Raw genomic sequence first — 15,468 nt, 5'->3', positions numbered from 1 at the left:
ACTTGCATCTGACGAAACACCCAGCGTGCTCCTGCGCCGTCGCTTCCTGATCGCACGGCCCGATGCGCGGTCGCGCCCCGCCCCACTGCAAGCATCAACCGATCTGTGTCATGATACCGATCTTCCTTGTTTTCTACTTTTCTCCGTCTTTATTCTTTTTCAAAATATCGAATTCATGTTTAGGTGCATAATCTTTTGGTTGTAAGTACTGTAGCAATTTCGTTTGTATTTGATAATTATTATCTAATTATGAGTTAATTAGACTCAAAAGATTCGTCTCGCTAATTATAGACAAATTGTGTAATTAGTTATTTTGTTTAACTATATTTAATACTTCATGCATGCGTTCAAAGATTCATTGTGACAGAAAATCTTATAAAATTTTGAAGGCAACTAAACAAGGAGTCGATGTTGCAAACGCGCACCGAATTGTAGCCTGTAGGAACGTATTCTGAGCAACACGGGGGGAGAGCTCGAGACTACGAGTAAAAATGTTGTCCAAGTTGTTTTGCCGAGGCCTTTTTTGCTACCCGGTCTGGGCATGGTTTGCAGCAAGGCACGAAGAGCAAGTTTTGCACGAATAAACGCTACACATACGTTGCCTGGCAGTTCATGTTCAGGCGTTTAGCTAGTCTTTACCCGTTGAATCGACTGTTTCAAGTTGTGTTTCATGTTCAACCGTTTAGCTAGTCTTTACCCGTTGCCCAAACTTCTCTTCCTGAACAGTTTGGGCCACGGGAGATCCGTTTTCAAACGGTGAAAAAAGATCGAATCGAAAATAGCAACAGACGCCAGGGTAGAGAATTAGATGAACTTCCTACTCATTTTTGGTGGACACATTTTGGATTGAAAATGGTCATCACACTTGTCAGAACGCGGCCAAGCTGCGATCCAAGGTTGCAAGCACCACACCAAGCTCCGTAAGATTGTTGATGGGCAGGCTTCCATGGGCCGGTAAAGAAAGTAGGCTACCAAACAAGCAAGGCGCCGATTCTCCCCAGCCCATTTCTGTGGTGAACCCGTTCGCAGTAACTGATCAGCGCTATACTTCCACTATCCCCTAAACCCAGCCCTTTTATATCCCAGTCCATATCCTTTTTATCATAACCTGATGCGTCTCCAAACACTACCTGATCGTTTCTTGCCTCTATCATCAAGTACTAAGAGCGCGACTGAGCTAGTGGCTCTGTTTGGTTGGCTTGTGAACCAAATCAATTAGTAGTATTTTCCTTTCGTACTAAATTAACACCAGCTATTAGTCCATCAATAATATTTATTTCATAATAAATCAGCACTAGCCACTAGCTACAACTAGACGAACAATACTAACACTTAGCTAACCCGCCCAACACCGCACGCCACAGCAGCCTTGTGTGATCATCGAGGTCTTTTTATCGACTATGCTAGCACCGCCCGGAAATCTCTGCCCACGGTAAACCGACACCTGGATCGCCAAGTCCACAAGAAAACACGTCGCGATCTCCTCTTCTCATTCAGCGCCCACACACGGTGACACGACACAGGCACAGCATTGCTCAGTGCTCACACACCGGAGTTTTTTTTTTTTTGTCATTGGAATGAGCCCTCGAGCAGTCGAGCCTGACCATTTTCCATTGATGATGATGAAACTGAAGGCTGAGCTGCGTTGTTGCGTGGCCTGATGCAGGCCCCAGACCGACGAGCAGAGGCGGTTCCCACAACCTACAGGCTCTGTCGTCCCCACCCCCACGTGTATCACAAGCTTGTACGCCTCCTGGACCAATCTGCTCCCTCGCGGGCTCGCGGGCTCGCCCAGGCTCGCCGCCGTCCACGTTCTTGCTCTGCTCTCTCTGTTCATAGCAGGGCTCCATCCAATCGGCCGCCTGGTCGTCTCGCCATTTGGTCCAAGACGACCTCGTCGTCGTCTTCCCCTTCTCCACCCTTCTCCCGTTCTCCGCTCTCCGCCTCCCCGGGGTGGGGTGGACAACACCCCCAGTCCACTCCCACCGGACCCAAACCCTACTTAAACTCCGCCACGGTTCCTCTGCTCCGACCCAGACCCACCAGAGCAGGCGACGCGACGGAGGGGGGAATCGCCGAAATGCCCTCCGTGCTCTACCTCCCCCTGCTCCTGCTGCTCGCCGCCTCGGCGGCGGCGGCTGCTGCTGCAGATGCCGTGGACCCGTCGGCGCACGAGGCGCTGTTCGACGCGTGGTGCGTGGAGCACGGCAGGGCCTACGCCACGCCCGAGGAGCGCGCGGCGCGGCTCGCGGTGTTCGCCGACAACGCGGCCTTCGTGGCGGCGCACAACGCCCGCGCCAGCGCCAGCGCCAACGCCAACGCCGCAGGCGGCGGCGGGTCGGCCCCGTCCTACACGCTCGCGCTCAACGCCTTCGCGGACCTCACGCACGACGAATTCCGAGCCGCGCGCCTCGGCCGCCTCGCGGCCGGCCGGGCCGGGGCGACGCTCCGGAGCGCCGGCCCGCCCCTGTACGGGGGGCTCGGCGGCGGCGTCGCCGCGGTGCCCGATGCGGTGGACTGGAGGAAGAGCGGGGCCGTCACCAAGGTCAAGGACCAGGGCAGCTGCGGTGAGCCGAAATTCCTCGATCTGTTCTACGCCTGGATTTGTTGCCCCGATTGCTTGTTAGGGATACTTTTGACAGCCAGTAGCTTAGCACATTAAAATGGAGTGCAAACACTAATACAGTGAGTCAAATATCCATATGGCCGTTCCTAATGCTAGTCAGATTCGATTCCTAGAATCCAAGCTCAACAGTAAAAGGGAGCTGAGGCTGTTGCAAACCGATTTTCAGGGCCGTGCCGGCATAAACTGGGCCCTGTACAAGATTTTAAAGTGAGGCCTAATAGAATAGCGAAATAGAATAGCAGTCGCAGCTTTGTCGGCTTTGAGCTTGTGAGTCATAATGGCATGATCGGCAACAGGCGAGATTCGAACGCAGTTGAGCAAGCTAGCAGGCTGTCAGCCTTTTGGTAGGGGCGTGTGTCCAGTGTCCGTCAATTACATTTGGGTCGGCCAGTTAGGAACAAGACAGAAGCTGGTTAGTAATTGCTGGGCTAAGAGCAGCTCCAGCAATATATAGCCTCTAAATCAAACATTCTAAATGTTAAATGAGAGTTGCTTCTATTTTTTAGTGGCTTCTAAATTTATTTCAACTCCAGCAATAGCCATGAATTTCAATTTATAATAGAGGACTCCATAGAGACTCTAGAAATGGAGGGATGAGAGATTCTGGGGATCTTCCCAAAAATAGAGAGTCTGCTGAAATGCATTTTTTCTTTAATCCTCCAAACTTGGGATATGATCTGTTTAGAGGATCTACTAGAGTTGTTCTAAAGGGCTTGATTTGATGGGCAGCGAAAAAAATTTGGGGCCCAAAAAAATGGGGGCCCTGTGTGGGCGCACAGGCTGCACGCCCATGCGCCCGGGCCTGCCGATTTTACTCTTGTGGTTCGCTAGGCGCAGTGAAACAGAACACATAATTGACCAGTTAGAAATGCAGTGAATTCTGTCACACCTTGTGTTTGTCATCCTGTATAAGCACATAAACTTTCCTTGGCCTAGTGAGGTAACACCAGCCAGCCTTTAATTAAGAATTTCATGTATAGGATTGTTGCGATTTATGAACTAGATGTTTCAAAGTTTGTCTGCAAGCTTTGCTATGGTTGGGATGGAACTGTGGAACCGGAACCAACCTCTGTGACTGCTCGATAAATCCAAGATCAAGAGTCACACCTCTAGTTTCATATGAGATCGCACTAAAAAGTTTTATACAAGATTCTTCATAGCGGCTTTATGAGATGTTAAATTGAACTTCAATAGGTCTTGTGGCTATTTACAGTGTTTGCACTAAGCCGTTAAAGAACTGCCTATATGGATGGATTTTCTTGCTGTTGGAATAGGTGCAGATCTTTTGTATATATAATACAAGTGATACTTATGTTATTCATAAGATTCCTGTAACTACCAATGCTCATGTTTCCAGTAACTCAGTGTTCTGTTGGGATATGCTAGACTGCCTTGGGTAAAAATTGAAGGCACAAGTATAGATGGGAGCACATAAGAACATTATCAGATCTTGTTTTACAATGTAGGGAGTAGTAGTAGTATCAGCCAAGTATGAGTGATGCCTGTCACAACTTGGTCTGTTTCCCTTGACTTGTATCTAGTTTTTGTTTTGGCGTGTACTAGTTTTATTGTATGATTCAATGAAAATTAGGTAGGATTTCCCTTCCCAACTTCCTCAAATAAAAAAAGGTTTTGTTTCCTTCTGTTGATAATGCCTTCTTAATGATATTTCACTTTTAAATGTTGGTGCTAGTTTACCACCAATTTCCAATCAATAATTGCACCAGTTATGCAAGTAATTGTGTCTTTTTTGTTATTCAGGAGCCTGTTGGAGCTTTTCCGCTACAGGTGCTATTGAAGGAATAAACAAAATCAAGACAGGCTCGCTGGTTAGTCTTTCTGAACAGGAACTAATTGACTGTGACAGATCATACAATAGCGGCTGTGGTGGTGGCCTCATGGACTATGCTTTTAAGTTCGTGGTTAAAAATGGTGGAATTGACACAGAGGAGGATTATCCCTATCGTGAAGTAGATGGAACATGCAACAAGAACAAGGTAACATGGGGTTGTAGAAAAGTACCCTCACAAACTGTCTAGATGCCTTTAACCATGCCGTGTTCATGTGCTGTATTTGCTTATATCACAGCTGAAAAGGCGAGTTGTGACAATTGATGGTTACTCTGATGTTCCTTCCAACAAAGAGGACTTATTGCTCCAGGCTGTTGCCCAGCAACCAGTTAGCGTGGGAATATGTGGCAGCGCCAGAGCATTTCAGCTATACTCCAAGGTACATGAGCAGCGTTTGGTTATCCTCTCACTAACATGTGTTACATAAGGGTAAACCATTTTATTGTAATCTCCTAATATTCCCCTATGCAGGGTATCTTTGATGGTCCATGTCCAACATCTCTTGATCATGCTGTGCTAATCGTGGGTTATGGCTCCGAAAGTGGCAAGGACTACTGGGTCGTGAAAAATTCTTGGGGTGAAAGTTGGGGAATGAAGGGCTACATGCATATGCACCGGAACACTGGTGATTCCAGTGGTCTCTGCGGTATAAACATGATGCCATCATTTCCTACCAAAACAAGCCCGAATCCTCCTCCTTCACCAGGCCCTGGCCCAACCAAATGCAGTCTGCTTACCTACTGTCCTGAAGGATCCACTTGTTGTTGCTCATGGCGCATCTTGGGCTTTTGCCTTTCTTGGAGCTGCTGTGGACTGGACAATGCAGTTTGCTGCAAGGATAACCGTTACTGTTGCTCTCATGACTATCCTATTTGCGATACAGTTCGCGCCCAGTGTCTTAGGGTACGTATGCTAGATATTTGTGGAATTTGTTTGAACTTTTACCATGCTTGTGATTGGGGCCTGACCTGACTCAGGGTTATATCATTTGTTCCAATCTTTCTAAATTAATTCATGTGTTTGTTTGATTACCTTTCATTTTTCAGTTATGGTACTTGTTGTTTTATAATTTATAATCGTTTAAAACATTGCAGGCCAATGGCAACTTTTCTGGTATAGAAGGAAAGAAGCAGTCTTTCTCTAAAATTCCCTCTTGGAATGGTTTGTTGGAACTGATGGATTAGTGAACATAGAGTCAGTTATGGATGGAAGGTAAGATTTAAGTAAACTTGGTTTTAGGTAGCACTGATATCTTTGACATCTGTATCTTACCAAAATGGATCCTAGTCATTCATTTATTCTGATCATTCGGTCTCCCAACAATTTACAGAGCAAGCTCATGGGCGAGCAGTAGGTCTAGGCAAGCTGGCTTTTTCAGGTGCCCTTCCAATTCTCGCATGCTCTTAATCTACACCACTGGGTTGCACCGAGATGCCCAGATTTGCTCTGTATTTATGATGAACCATACTCCGGTGTGAAATTCCACGATTGTACATGTCGGACTTGTATTAGAGAGCCCCTGCACGGATGATTTATTCCAGTCCATCCGTACTGCAGCTGAGGACCATGCCAAATAAAGAGATACTTGTACCATGTTTTGTGGTTATGTTACAGAAAGATGCATAATGAAGAACAAATAATCAGCATATGAAATTGTTGTGCCCTCGCAACAAAAAATGAAGTTGTATAATTCTAGTAGCTTATATGTTTTTTTTTGAAAAGCTCTAGTAGCTTATACTCCCTCCATTCAATTTTGATAGATTTGCATATGGCACAATGACCAAGAACAACACGTGTGCTTATTAATTTAATAAATACAACACAGATTTTTTGTTGGTCCTCCAATGTTTTAATTGGGAACTTCTCATTACTAGTGCTATTTATTATCACAACCATGCCAATAGCAAATGTAGCCATCATTTTTGGATATTTAAGTTTTTGAAATATATTTATCAAAATTGGATGGAGGGAGTATGTAAGGGGTAGGACATTCATCGATCTTTTCATGTTGATGCTCTATTTTCAATGGTGTCCGCAAATAGGTCCATTATACATCACTTGTGGGAATCGTAGAAACTTATGGAATCAGAATGTCAGAAAAACTTGTGAATTGTGCAACCCAACCGCGGTTGCCGAGCATCGGTTGACGCTTCCCAGGAACCGACTCCCAACTGATCGCTTTGGGTGACCAGTATAGCAACGATGCTAACGAGGAATCTGTCTCCCAGCAAAAACAGCCGGTCAGTTCAGCTGATGGTTAGTACATTGTTGTGGTCCATTTGCAATGCAAGAAATTTGTATCGACTCGAGTTGAACAAACTTATGTAGAAATTAATGTTAAGTTCAGGGTCTTCCGGCGTTCCCCTTCCAGGTTCCGCCAACTTGGCAGCGCAACAGGAGAAGTGCAGAACCTGAGCATCAACGTCGTCTGTGCTTTTCACGGTGCAGGAGAGACGGGAGGAGACCCATGGGATCAGCTTGATTAAAACCTACTCGCCCTTGCTCTCCTCCCCGCACTCCACGGGAAAAGGTTGACGCGTGGCGTCTCCAGTGAACTCCGAATATTTTGCAAAAACACCCTTCATTTTCATAGAAATCACAATCCAATCCAATATGTCCGACCTGTACAGCAATCATATGCATATATTTTACAGATAAACCCTCGTAACAAAATTTATTTTGACACAAAGAAGAGAAAAATCGATGGTGCTGCCATTTTTGCAGAAACCACCTTGAGGCGATTTTCCAAGCACCCCCTCCCACCACCCAACCGGTCACCCCCCGCCCCCTTCCCCCAACCCGAACCCAAACCCTCGTCCTCGACGCCGCCCTCTCTCTCCCTCCCCGCCGCCACCTCCCCTCCCTCGCTCCATCCCTCCTCTCAGCCTCCCCGCCGCCTCCCCTCCCCTTGCCCTCTCTGCCTGCCTTCGACGCGACGCGTAAGCTCGGCGCTGAGGTCCACGACGGTGGGGGTCAGCGAGAGGGAGAGCGGGAGCGGGGCGCGGAGATGGAAGACGTGCGGGAAGAGGCGGAGGAAGTTCGGCAGCGCGAGCGGCTCGGGGGAGGCCGGCAGCGCGTCGACCAGCGGCGAGGTGTGCCGCAGTCCCGTCCCGTCTCTGGTTTTCCCACCCTCCCAACCGGTTCCCGACCACCGCGCTCACCTCCACGCTGGCCACCACCGCTCTCTCCTCGACAGCATCCCTCCGCCTCCGCCTACTCCGTCCCGGGCAGGTAGCGACCCCGACGCGCCGCGCCGACCATGGTAAGCACTCACCTTGATTCCATCAATCGCCTTGCCCCCTCCGGAGCAACGGGGTCTGCCTGAACCGTGAGATCTAGCCGATTTTGGTCTCAAATCGACTCTTCCTCCAGCCACCTCTGTATCTCTCGGCTTCAAACTGCTAGCAAAATCTTTTTGGCTTGCCCTTTTATGCTGACCGCGCTTCATTTCGGCGTGTGCTAAATCATCAACATCTGGCAGCATTAATGCGAATCTATTCTCGCAGGTCAATACGCTGCGGTTGTACCTCACTTGCATCCGGAACACTCTGGAGGCGGCGATGTGCCTCCAGGTACTTTCAGCTCGACTCCCTCCCACTCTGGAGGCGGTGATGTACCTGCCGTTCCTTGTAACATTGCTCCTGCTGCTGCTCTCAATTCATCAGAAGCATAACTTAGGTGATCTGCGTTTTTCCTTTGCCGCTAGAATTTTCCTTGCAAGAAGTTGAGAGGCAACAACAAACCAGAGGTGGATCTCAAGTAATAAGTCGTGCTGCAAACAGGAATTTTCAGTTATTTTGTTTTGTGAATTGTGATGTACCACATTTGTCTGACCGATGCTCCAAAGAGTTGTTAGTGCATTGGTATTCAGTGTGTGATTATTGTCAGTGTCATGTTGCGTTAGCAACCTTGCTCCTGTACAGTGTACACATAGTAAAATATGCCCGTTTCTTTTTATCTTTGGCACATTTCTGGGCTCTGGTGCACTTTACTCTACGAATCTTGTCATGCTAGAAGTATGAATAAATTTCCCTGATTAACTTCAAGTGGAGATTGCAAACGTTAAAAGAAACCATCCCCACTGTCTGTATTATTTCTCTCGAACCAAGAACTGTGCTTATAGAACTGTAATCTCATTCAATGTCGACATTTGAAAGTAGTAGTGCCATTCTTGTTGCTCGTGAATATTTCAGTTTACATTCGTTTTCACATTTTTACTAGCGGCTCAAGTGAGTAGATCTTTTTGCACTTACTAATCCATCTTCAATTTTAATTCCGTATTCACACGACAAGCCCTGAACTTCTACTGAACCTGGTGTGCTAGACATCTCTGACAGCATCTAAAATTCAGTTTACAAGTCTTCATTATCGCTTTTTTATTTTTGGAAACCATAACCACCTGTTTCTTTTTTTAACAAACATAACCATGTATGTCATTATGCATGAACCAACTTTTGGTGGCAGTGATTTCTTTTTTATTTGTAACAAGTGCACTCTTTTATGATACTGTGCAAGGAATCACGAACTGCTCTATTTCATTTTTATCATGCTTATGTAAATTTAAGATTGATTACTCAATGCTGGATCTTCTTCCTACATGCCATCATTTTTCCTATCAGCTACTGTGAGACCTTGAACTGGTAGCCGGCCGCGTCGCCATCGGCGGCGAGGGCGGCGGCTGGCTGCGCATCGCCTGCACGACCTTGTCATGCCTAAATTTCATGGTGTATGGCGCTCCTCGTGCAGGGCTATGGAATGACTGAAACTTGTGGAATCATATCTTTAGAGTACCCAGAAAAAGGACAAGCTCATCAATTTGGGTCAACTGGATCACTTGTCTCAGGAGTTGAAGCAAAGATTGTAGATATATAAACATTGAAATGTCTGCCAGCAAAGCAACTAGGAAAAATTTGTGTTCAGAGGACCGAACATAATGCGAGGTAATATTTTGATCATTGACTGTATAAAAAAAACTCGACCTGTGGGGAGAAAGACCTCCCCTACGGTATTGTATTAAGAAGAAGACCTTCTCACACAGGCCGAAAAACCCCCAAACCTCTGCCCCCACCCGTACACGGGGTCCGTCGCCTTGTGAGTAGGCCGGACCATACACGTGCTTTGGACATGGGACAGGCGAGGAGATTTTTTTCTGCAGCACCACGGGCTCGAACCCGGGCGGGTGCGCTCCCCACCGGGAGGTCGCACCAACCGAGCTACGCTCGGTCTGCATCATTGACTGTATATATTGTGTTCTCATTCTTTCTCCATATCGTCAGCTATTAAACATTACCAAGCTCAGTCAAAAATATTATACTGGGTTGTAGCTGTAGTAATTGGTAGTATTGTTTTTAGTTGCACACTGACAATAGATCCAAAAGTTTTCCATAATATTCTGTCTTGGAGGGATATTGTGGCCAAAACATTTTCCTACTTATTGAATGTATTATTTTTAGGGTATTTCAACATTGTGCAAGCTACTGATCTGTGTAGATTCTGTAGTATGCTTATGGAAGTATGTTGTGTTGTAGAGATAGATTCAGTTTCATTTTCAGTTTATGTTCATGGCCATGTTCAGAGCTTTATTAATTTTACCGGATTTTGTCGTCTCTCTCTGGAGGTGCTTCTGGATGAAGATGAACAAGGGATCTTAAGATAAACTCAATTAACTCCTTTTGATTGCAGCTTGTATTAGTGTTTAAGATGATCCAAAGCATTCTTCCAAGGCTGCAGAAGTGCTAACAAAGTTTTGAATCAATTCGCATGAATGAAAATTTCAGAAATATCTTAGTTAGGACAAAAATGATATAGAATTTATTTCCATTTGGTATTCATTTGTGCTTGAATGAGGTGAAATCTTAGCGAGGGATTGTACCTTCTTTTTTAGGTTTGGTGTACTTTACTGCTGTTTAGAGATGTCTGTCCATCAAATGATCATAACAATAAGAGTCTATTTTACCTTCTAACAATAAAAAATAGAGAATTTATTGTCTTAAATATCATTTGATTCTATTGTTGGATTTGATTGTTGAAATAGCAGGGCGCGCATTGCGCGCCGAATGTTCTGGTGGCGTCAAAACCAAATCCTGAATGAAAAGCTCCTAGTATGGGCTTGTACTCTGAACTTAGGAACCAAGCTCTGCGCGTCCTGCTCCCACGTCGGTAGAAAATGTGCCCACACCCCCGCGCCCTCGCCGATGCCGCGGCGGGGCATCGCATTATCCCCTGGGAGATATATATTCCGATCTCGTTACGCCGCTGCTGGTGGCGCCACACGCTGCGAACCCGCCCGCCCAGCCGGCCAGCCGCGAACGCGAGAGGCCGGCGGTGGCGCCGTGGCGGTGAGCGTGAGGTGAGTGACGCGACCCTCCCCGATTCGAGCGCGCGTTCGCTGCTGGTGGTGGTTCGCTCTTCCCCGCGATTCCTCTCCCCGACGCCAACGCGCACAAGGATGGCAAAAAAAAAAAAAAGAGCTCACCACTAAATTCGTTTTCGCTTGGGAGGCGCTCGGGGCCAAGACGGCATCGAACTCCACGGCGCTTCCAGAGGTGAAGCAAGCGAAAAGAACATTTCTAGATTGATCTGTTAACTTTTTCCATTGTTTTCTATCTTTTTTTTTTTACTTCATGTTCAGATTGATGAAATTGTCATGACACAGAACTAAGGTTCAGGAAATTAATTAATTTCCATTTAGTCAGTGCGTTCACTGCTTGAAAAGAAGTCAAGAGCCCAGTGAAAAAGTGCCAAGCAAGGAAAAGCAATCCCCTTCTCGAAGTTGGAATCAAGAACCCAACAAATTACGTTCTGCTAGGTGAGTTCCACCACACACCCACACACGCAGCACGCAGAATAACGAGTGAGAAACCATCTATTACAGGATCGATATCATAAAATATGTGGCTTCTTTAATTTCCCATCGCTAGTTTTGCAGGGCATCATGCAAAGCCGGTGTGGCCCGGGATCAGAGATCAGTAAAAGGCGAATACGGGAGGCTGGAAAAAGACTGATAATCGCATCAGGGTCATGTTTCCTTTGTGGATGAATTGGCTCCAGTAGGTCAGAGAATCGAGTTCCCTTGGTTGCTTTCAGGTCTCCTCTACCGTTAACGCTGGCGCCTGCTTGTGGCCAGTGGCTGGTTTGGCCTTGGCATCCTTTGCTCTAGTCATCCTATATATTGGCAGGTGCGTGCTTCTTCTTGTCTTAATAAGCCCACAACGCAGTAGCAGGCGGGCAATAGTAGAAGGCATAAGCTCAGTTCTCTTACTCTCAAGTGTTTGAGACTATTTGCGCAACGAAAAATGGTACATTGTTTTGCTTGTTCGTGAGCTTGTGTGTGCATGTTTCTGTTTTTGCATTCATGAACATATATGGGTCAACAATTGGTTAATGAACTTCTACACATGCATAGGACCTCCAAAAATGCCATCCTATAATTGGGCAGAATAGTTGGGGTCACAGCACACGACATAATATTTGATGTTTTCATTTGCTAGTTCTGGAATTGGACGCTTCTGGACCACTTGAATTTCTTAGAAATCTTAGAGTCTGGAACAGGACTTGCATCTGGTGCTACTTTTTCCTTCCCTGGAAATGGTTCCTAACTGAATATGGCATAGCCATACTTTGCTTTCACCGTCAATGAATTGAAAAGTTGAAAACACAATGGTTTCATGGTATATCATAAAGCTTGTAGAATTCAAGTTCTGTTACCATGCTCTAACAAAATTTTCTTATTTATGTATACTAGAGCATCAAAGCCATTAACGGGAAGAGCCCCATAGTGGTTGGACCATGGGGAGGGACAGGAGGGTACCCATGGGATGACGGTGTGTACTCAACAATACGCCAGATTGTGGTCACCCATGGTGCAGCTATCGACTCTATAAGGATTGAGTATGATCTGAAAGGAAGATCGGTTTGGTCAGAGACACATGGGGGCACTGATGGAGGCTCCGAAACAGATAAGGTGTAGTTTACTTAATCCTCACTGAAGCATTTGTAGCTTTTCTAGTTTGGTAGCAAAATAACCCTATCTAGAGATCTCTATGATTACTATTTTTAATGCTTACAGGTATAAACATATGCATAAAGTTTTGAATACTGATGAGCTTGAAAGATACTTGCCATTTTTTTAACTGGTTTACTGAAGCTGCAACGAAGTTATGCTCTGCAAGCTTAATTTGATTGCCATTCTAGTTCAGACAAGTGCTTCTGTATTGATGCTGAAGCTCAGAAGTTCAAATCAGTTTTCATGTCCGTTTAACAGTGTTCTTTTTGCTTTGCATTCTGCAGGTGAAGCTAGATTTTCCAGATGAAGTCCTCGTGTCTGTAAGTGGACACTACGGGTCTGTCTGCGGGACTCCAGTGATCATAAGATCGCTAACATTTCAGAGCAACAGTTCAAAGTATGGACCTTTTGGCACCGAAGATGGGACGCCTTTCTCACTTCCTGTGAGCAGTGGCAAGATCATTGGATTTCATGGAAGGTCTGGGTCATATCTCAACTCAATAGGCTTTTATCTGAAGCAAGTGCATTTTCCAAATCCATTGAATTCTCCAGCCACACCCAGAAGCCTCCCAAGTGCACATAGTAGAAATGGATACAGCTTCACTAGAGGTGATACTGGGGCTGACATGGTCCTTGCTGTGCGAGATAGAGGCGACAGCTATGCTGTTTATGCTAGCAATCAACCAAAACAGTATGCAAACCCATCACCAGACTACAGTGATGGAGCTGTCTGGAACAAGGTTTGACAAACTAGCCCACTATATTTGCTATGTGCCTGATCAACAACCGTCAAATTCTGAAATATCAACTTTGCCTTGCAGATGGTTTCTTTCCCCAGTTACCATGGAGATAGAGGAGCTGCAGCCATGAGCAGCCCTCAGACTTACGGTCCCTGGGGTGGAAGTGGTGGCACCATCTTTGACGATGGGATCTACACTGGTGTGTGGCAGATCAATTTGACACGTGCAGTGGGAATTTCTTCCATGAAGGTGTTGTATGATCGAAACGGGCAGGCAGTATGGGGCAACAAGCATGGATTCAGCGGAGGTGTTTCACCTGACAAGGTAATATGACTGCAGTGCAGTTCTTTGCTCAACAGTAACAATTAATAGGTTTGGATGATCTGAAGCTTTTGTCCTGCAGATAGTGTTCGATTTCCCATCAGAGGTATTGACTCATATTACTGGGTTTTATGACTCGGCGATAATCATGGGCCCGACCGTGGTCAGATCGCTCACATTCCACACAAACAAGCGAACGTACGGACCATACGGGGATGAGTGTGGCACATACTTCTCGACGAGTTTTACCGATGGAAGGATAGTAGGATTTCATGGCAGGGAGGGGTGGTACATCGATGGCATTGGAGTTCATGTGCAGGAAGGCAAGGTGGCCCCACAGCGATTTGGAGTTCATGTGCAGGAAGGCAAGGTGGCCCCACAGCGATTTGTTAGTAGACCGACGACAACCGCTACTAGCCCATCATTTCATTACAACATGCTTGCTCAAGCGCAGAGTGATACGTATACAAACAATGAGGTAACTGAATTCTTGCAAGCATGAACTCTAAGTCAATTCATGAAAGAGTGTGGGACCATCGACAGCATTTCTGCAGAGGAGATAGCTGAAACAGACAATGACCGATGCATTTGGACCACTCTGCAGGTTGCTTATGGCATGGTGAAAGAACCGGTTCCAATGGGACCAGGGCCATGGGGCGGGGAGGGAGGCCGGCCATGGGATGACGGCGTCTACACCGGGGTGAAACAAATCTACATCATGAGAGGTGCTTTCATCGGGTCGATTCAGGTTGAGTATGACAGAGATGGATACTCCATCTGGTCTGCAAGGCATGGGAACAGCGGCCACATAACCCACAGGGTGAGTGGCATATCAAAAGCTTCTAGTTCACTTGTCCATCCATCGTCGTTCCAAGACATGACATGATCAGTGCTTGCTGAGCACATGGATTCTGCATATTTCTTTAGTAGCATGACATCTTCTTTCCTCTGAACGCGTGTGCAGGTGAAGCTGGACTACCCCCACGAGGTGCTGACGTGCGTGTACGGCTACTACAACACGAGCATGGAGGACGGGCCCCGGGTCCTGAGGTCGCTGACGTTCATCACCAACCGGGGCAAGTACGGGCCGTTCGGTGATGAGGCCGGCGCCTACTTCTCGTCGGCGATGACGGAGGGGAAGGTGGTGGGCTTCCACGGCCGCAGCGGGCAGCACCTGGACGCCATCGGCGTGCACATGCAGCACTGGCTCGTGGACAGGAGGCCTGCCCCCAAGTACGTGCTGTCGAAGTACCTCTTCTGAATTCTGATTGCCGGGCAGGTCAAAATAGTATGTAGTTTCAGCTTATAAGAGATGTAATTTTGGGCGTTGTTTGGTGGCGGCATTTGAGTTCATTTCCCCGTATCCAGGGCGGACTTCTCGAATGGTGATTTTTATTGCATAACTAGGAAACGCTATCAAATTTAATAGATGTAAATTGCCCGATTACCTCCTTTTCTGTTGAATTTGAATACACTGTCAGTACCACACTTGTTTGAAAACTCGTTGCGCCTCGTCGTGACTCGTGACTGCACAAACAGGGTACTCCATCTACTAAGAAATTTCAATATTTGACATTCAATCCGCACGTCCCACACGATTTGACACTCAATTTGTAAACCTTTCGAATTATAACTTTGTGCACACGAATTGTTTCAATTTGAGGGATTTCCCCTCCTTTTCTTGACGTCACCATTTTCCTTTCCGTTTTCAATTAGCTGTCACTTAACTTCCCGTTTTACCCTGACCAAATCAATCGAAATCGATCGGATCGAATCGATCCAACCATAACCGGCCTGCGTCTCTGTCCATCCCTCTCTTCTCTCGGATGAGCTGATGCCCCAACGGAGGTAGCGGACGCCGCAAGCAGCAAGACCAGCGACCGCTCGCAGGTGAAGTCGACGAGCGGCGCCGGCGCGCACATCGGT

At 46.7% G+C, this 15,468-nt stretch overlaps 2 protein-coding genes across 4 annotated transcripts; both read left to right on the top strand.

Moving 5' to 3' along the window:
* The first annotated feature begins 1,752 nt into the window (after positions 1 to 1,752).
* LOC120667644 (jacalin-related lectin 3-like) lies at positions 1,753 to 15,025 on the top strand. The gene is made up of 13 exons (XM_039947679.1): positions 1,753 to 2,567; positions 4,388 to 4,623; positions 4,715 to 4,855; positions 4,948 to 5,379; positions 5,571 to 5,659; positions 7,958 to 8,048; positions 11,697 to 11,774; positions 12,221 to 12,439; positions 12,766 to 13,221; positions 13,303 to 13,545; positions 13,625 to 14,020; positions 14,147 to 14,362; positions 14,507 to 15,025. The coding sequence occupies exons 1-13, from the start codon at positions 2,081 to 2,083 to the stop codon at positions 14,801 to 14,803; spliced, it is 3,381 nt and encodes a 1,126-aa protein (XP_039803613.1). The 5' UTR covers positions 1,753 to 2,080; the 3' UTR covers positions 14,804 to 15,025.
* Positions 7,271 to 9,511, top strand: LOC120664991. Of its 3 annotated transcripts, none has more exons than XM_039944401.1 (4): positions 7,271 to 7,568; positions 7,673 to 7,738; positions 7,983 to 8,048; positions 9,223 to 9,511. In XM_039944401.1, exons 1-4 carry the CDS (start codon positions 7,484 to 7,486, stop codon positions 9,237 to 9,239), a joined length of 234 nt encoding a protein of 77 aa, XP_039800335.1. In that variant the 5' UTR covers positions 7,271 to 7,483; the 3' UTR covers positions 9,240 to 9,511. The 3 variants fall into 3 exon arrangements, with proteins under 3 accessions (XP_039800335.1, XP_039800336.1, XP_039800334.1); XM_039944402.1 differs by having other exon boundaries at positions 9,096 to 9,228; XM_039944400.1 differs by lacking the exon at positions 9,223 to 9,511 and adding an exon at positions 8,183 to 8,621.
* Positions 15,026 to 15,468: the final 443 nt, after the last annotated feature.

The sequence above is a fragment of the Panicum virgatum genome, chromosome 3N (assembly GCF_016808335.1).
Source record: "Panicum virgatum strain AP13 chromosome 3N, P.virgatum_v5, whole genome shotgun sequence".
Classification (NCBI taxonomy): domain Eukaryota; kingdom Viridiplantae; phylum Streptophyta; class Magnoliopsida; order Poales; family Poaceae; genus Panicum; species Panicum virgatum.
Note: the sequence above shows the minus strand (reverse complement) of the source record. Positions and strands in the feature narration are given on the sequence as shown.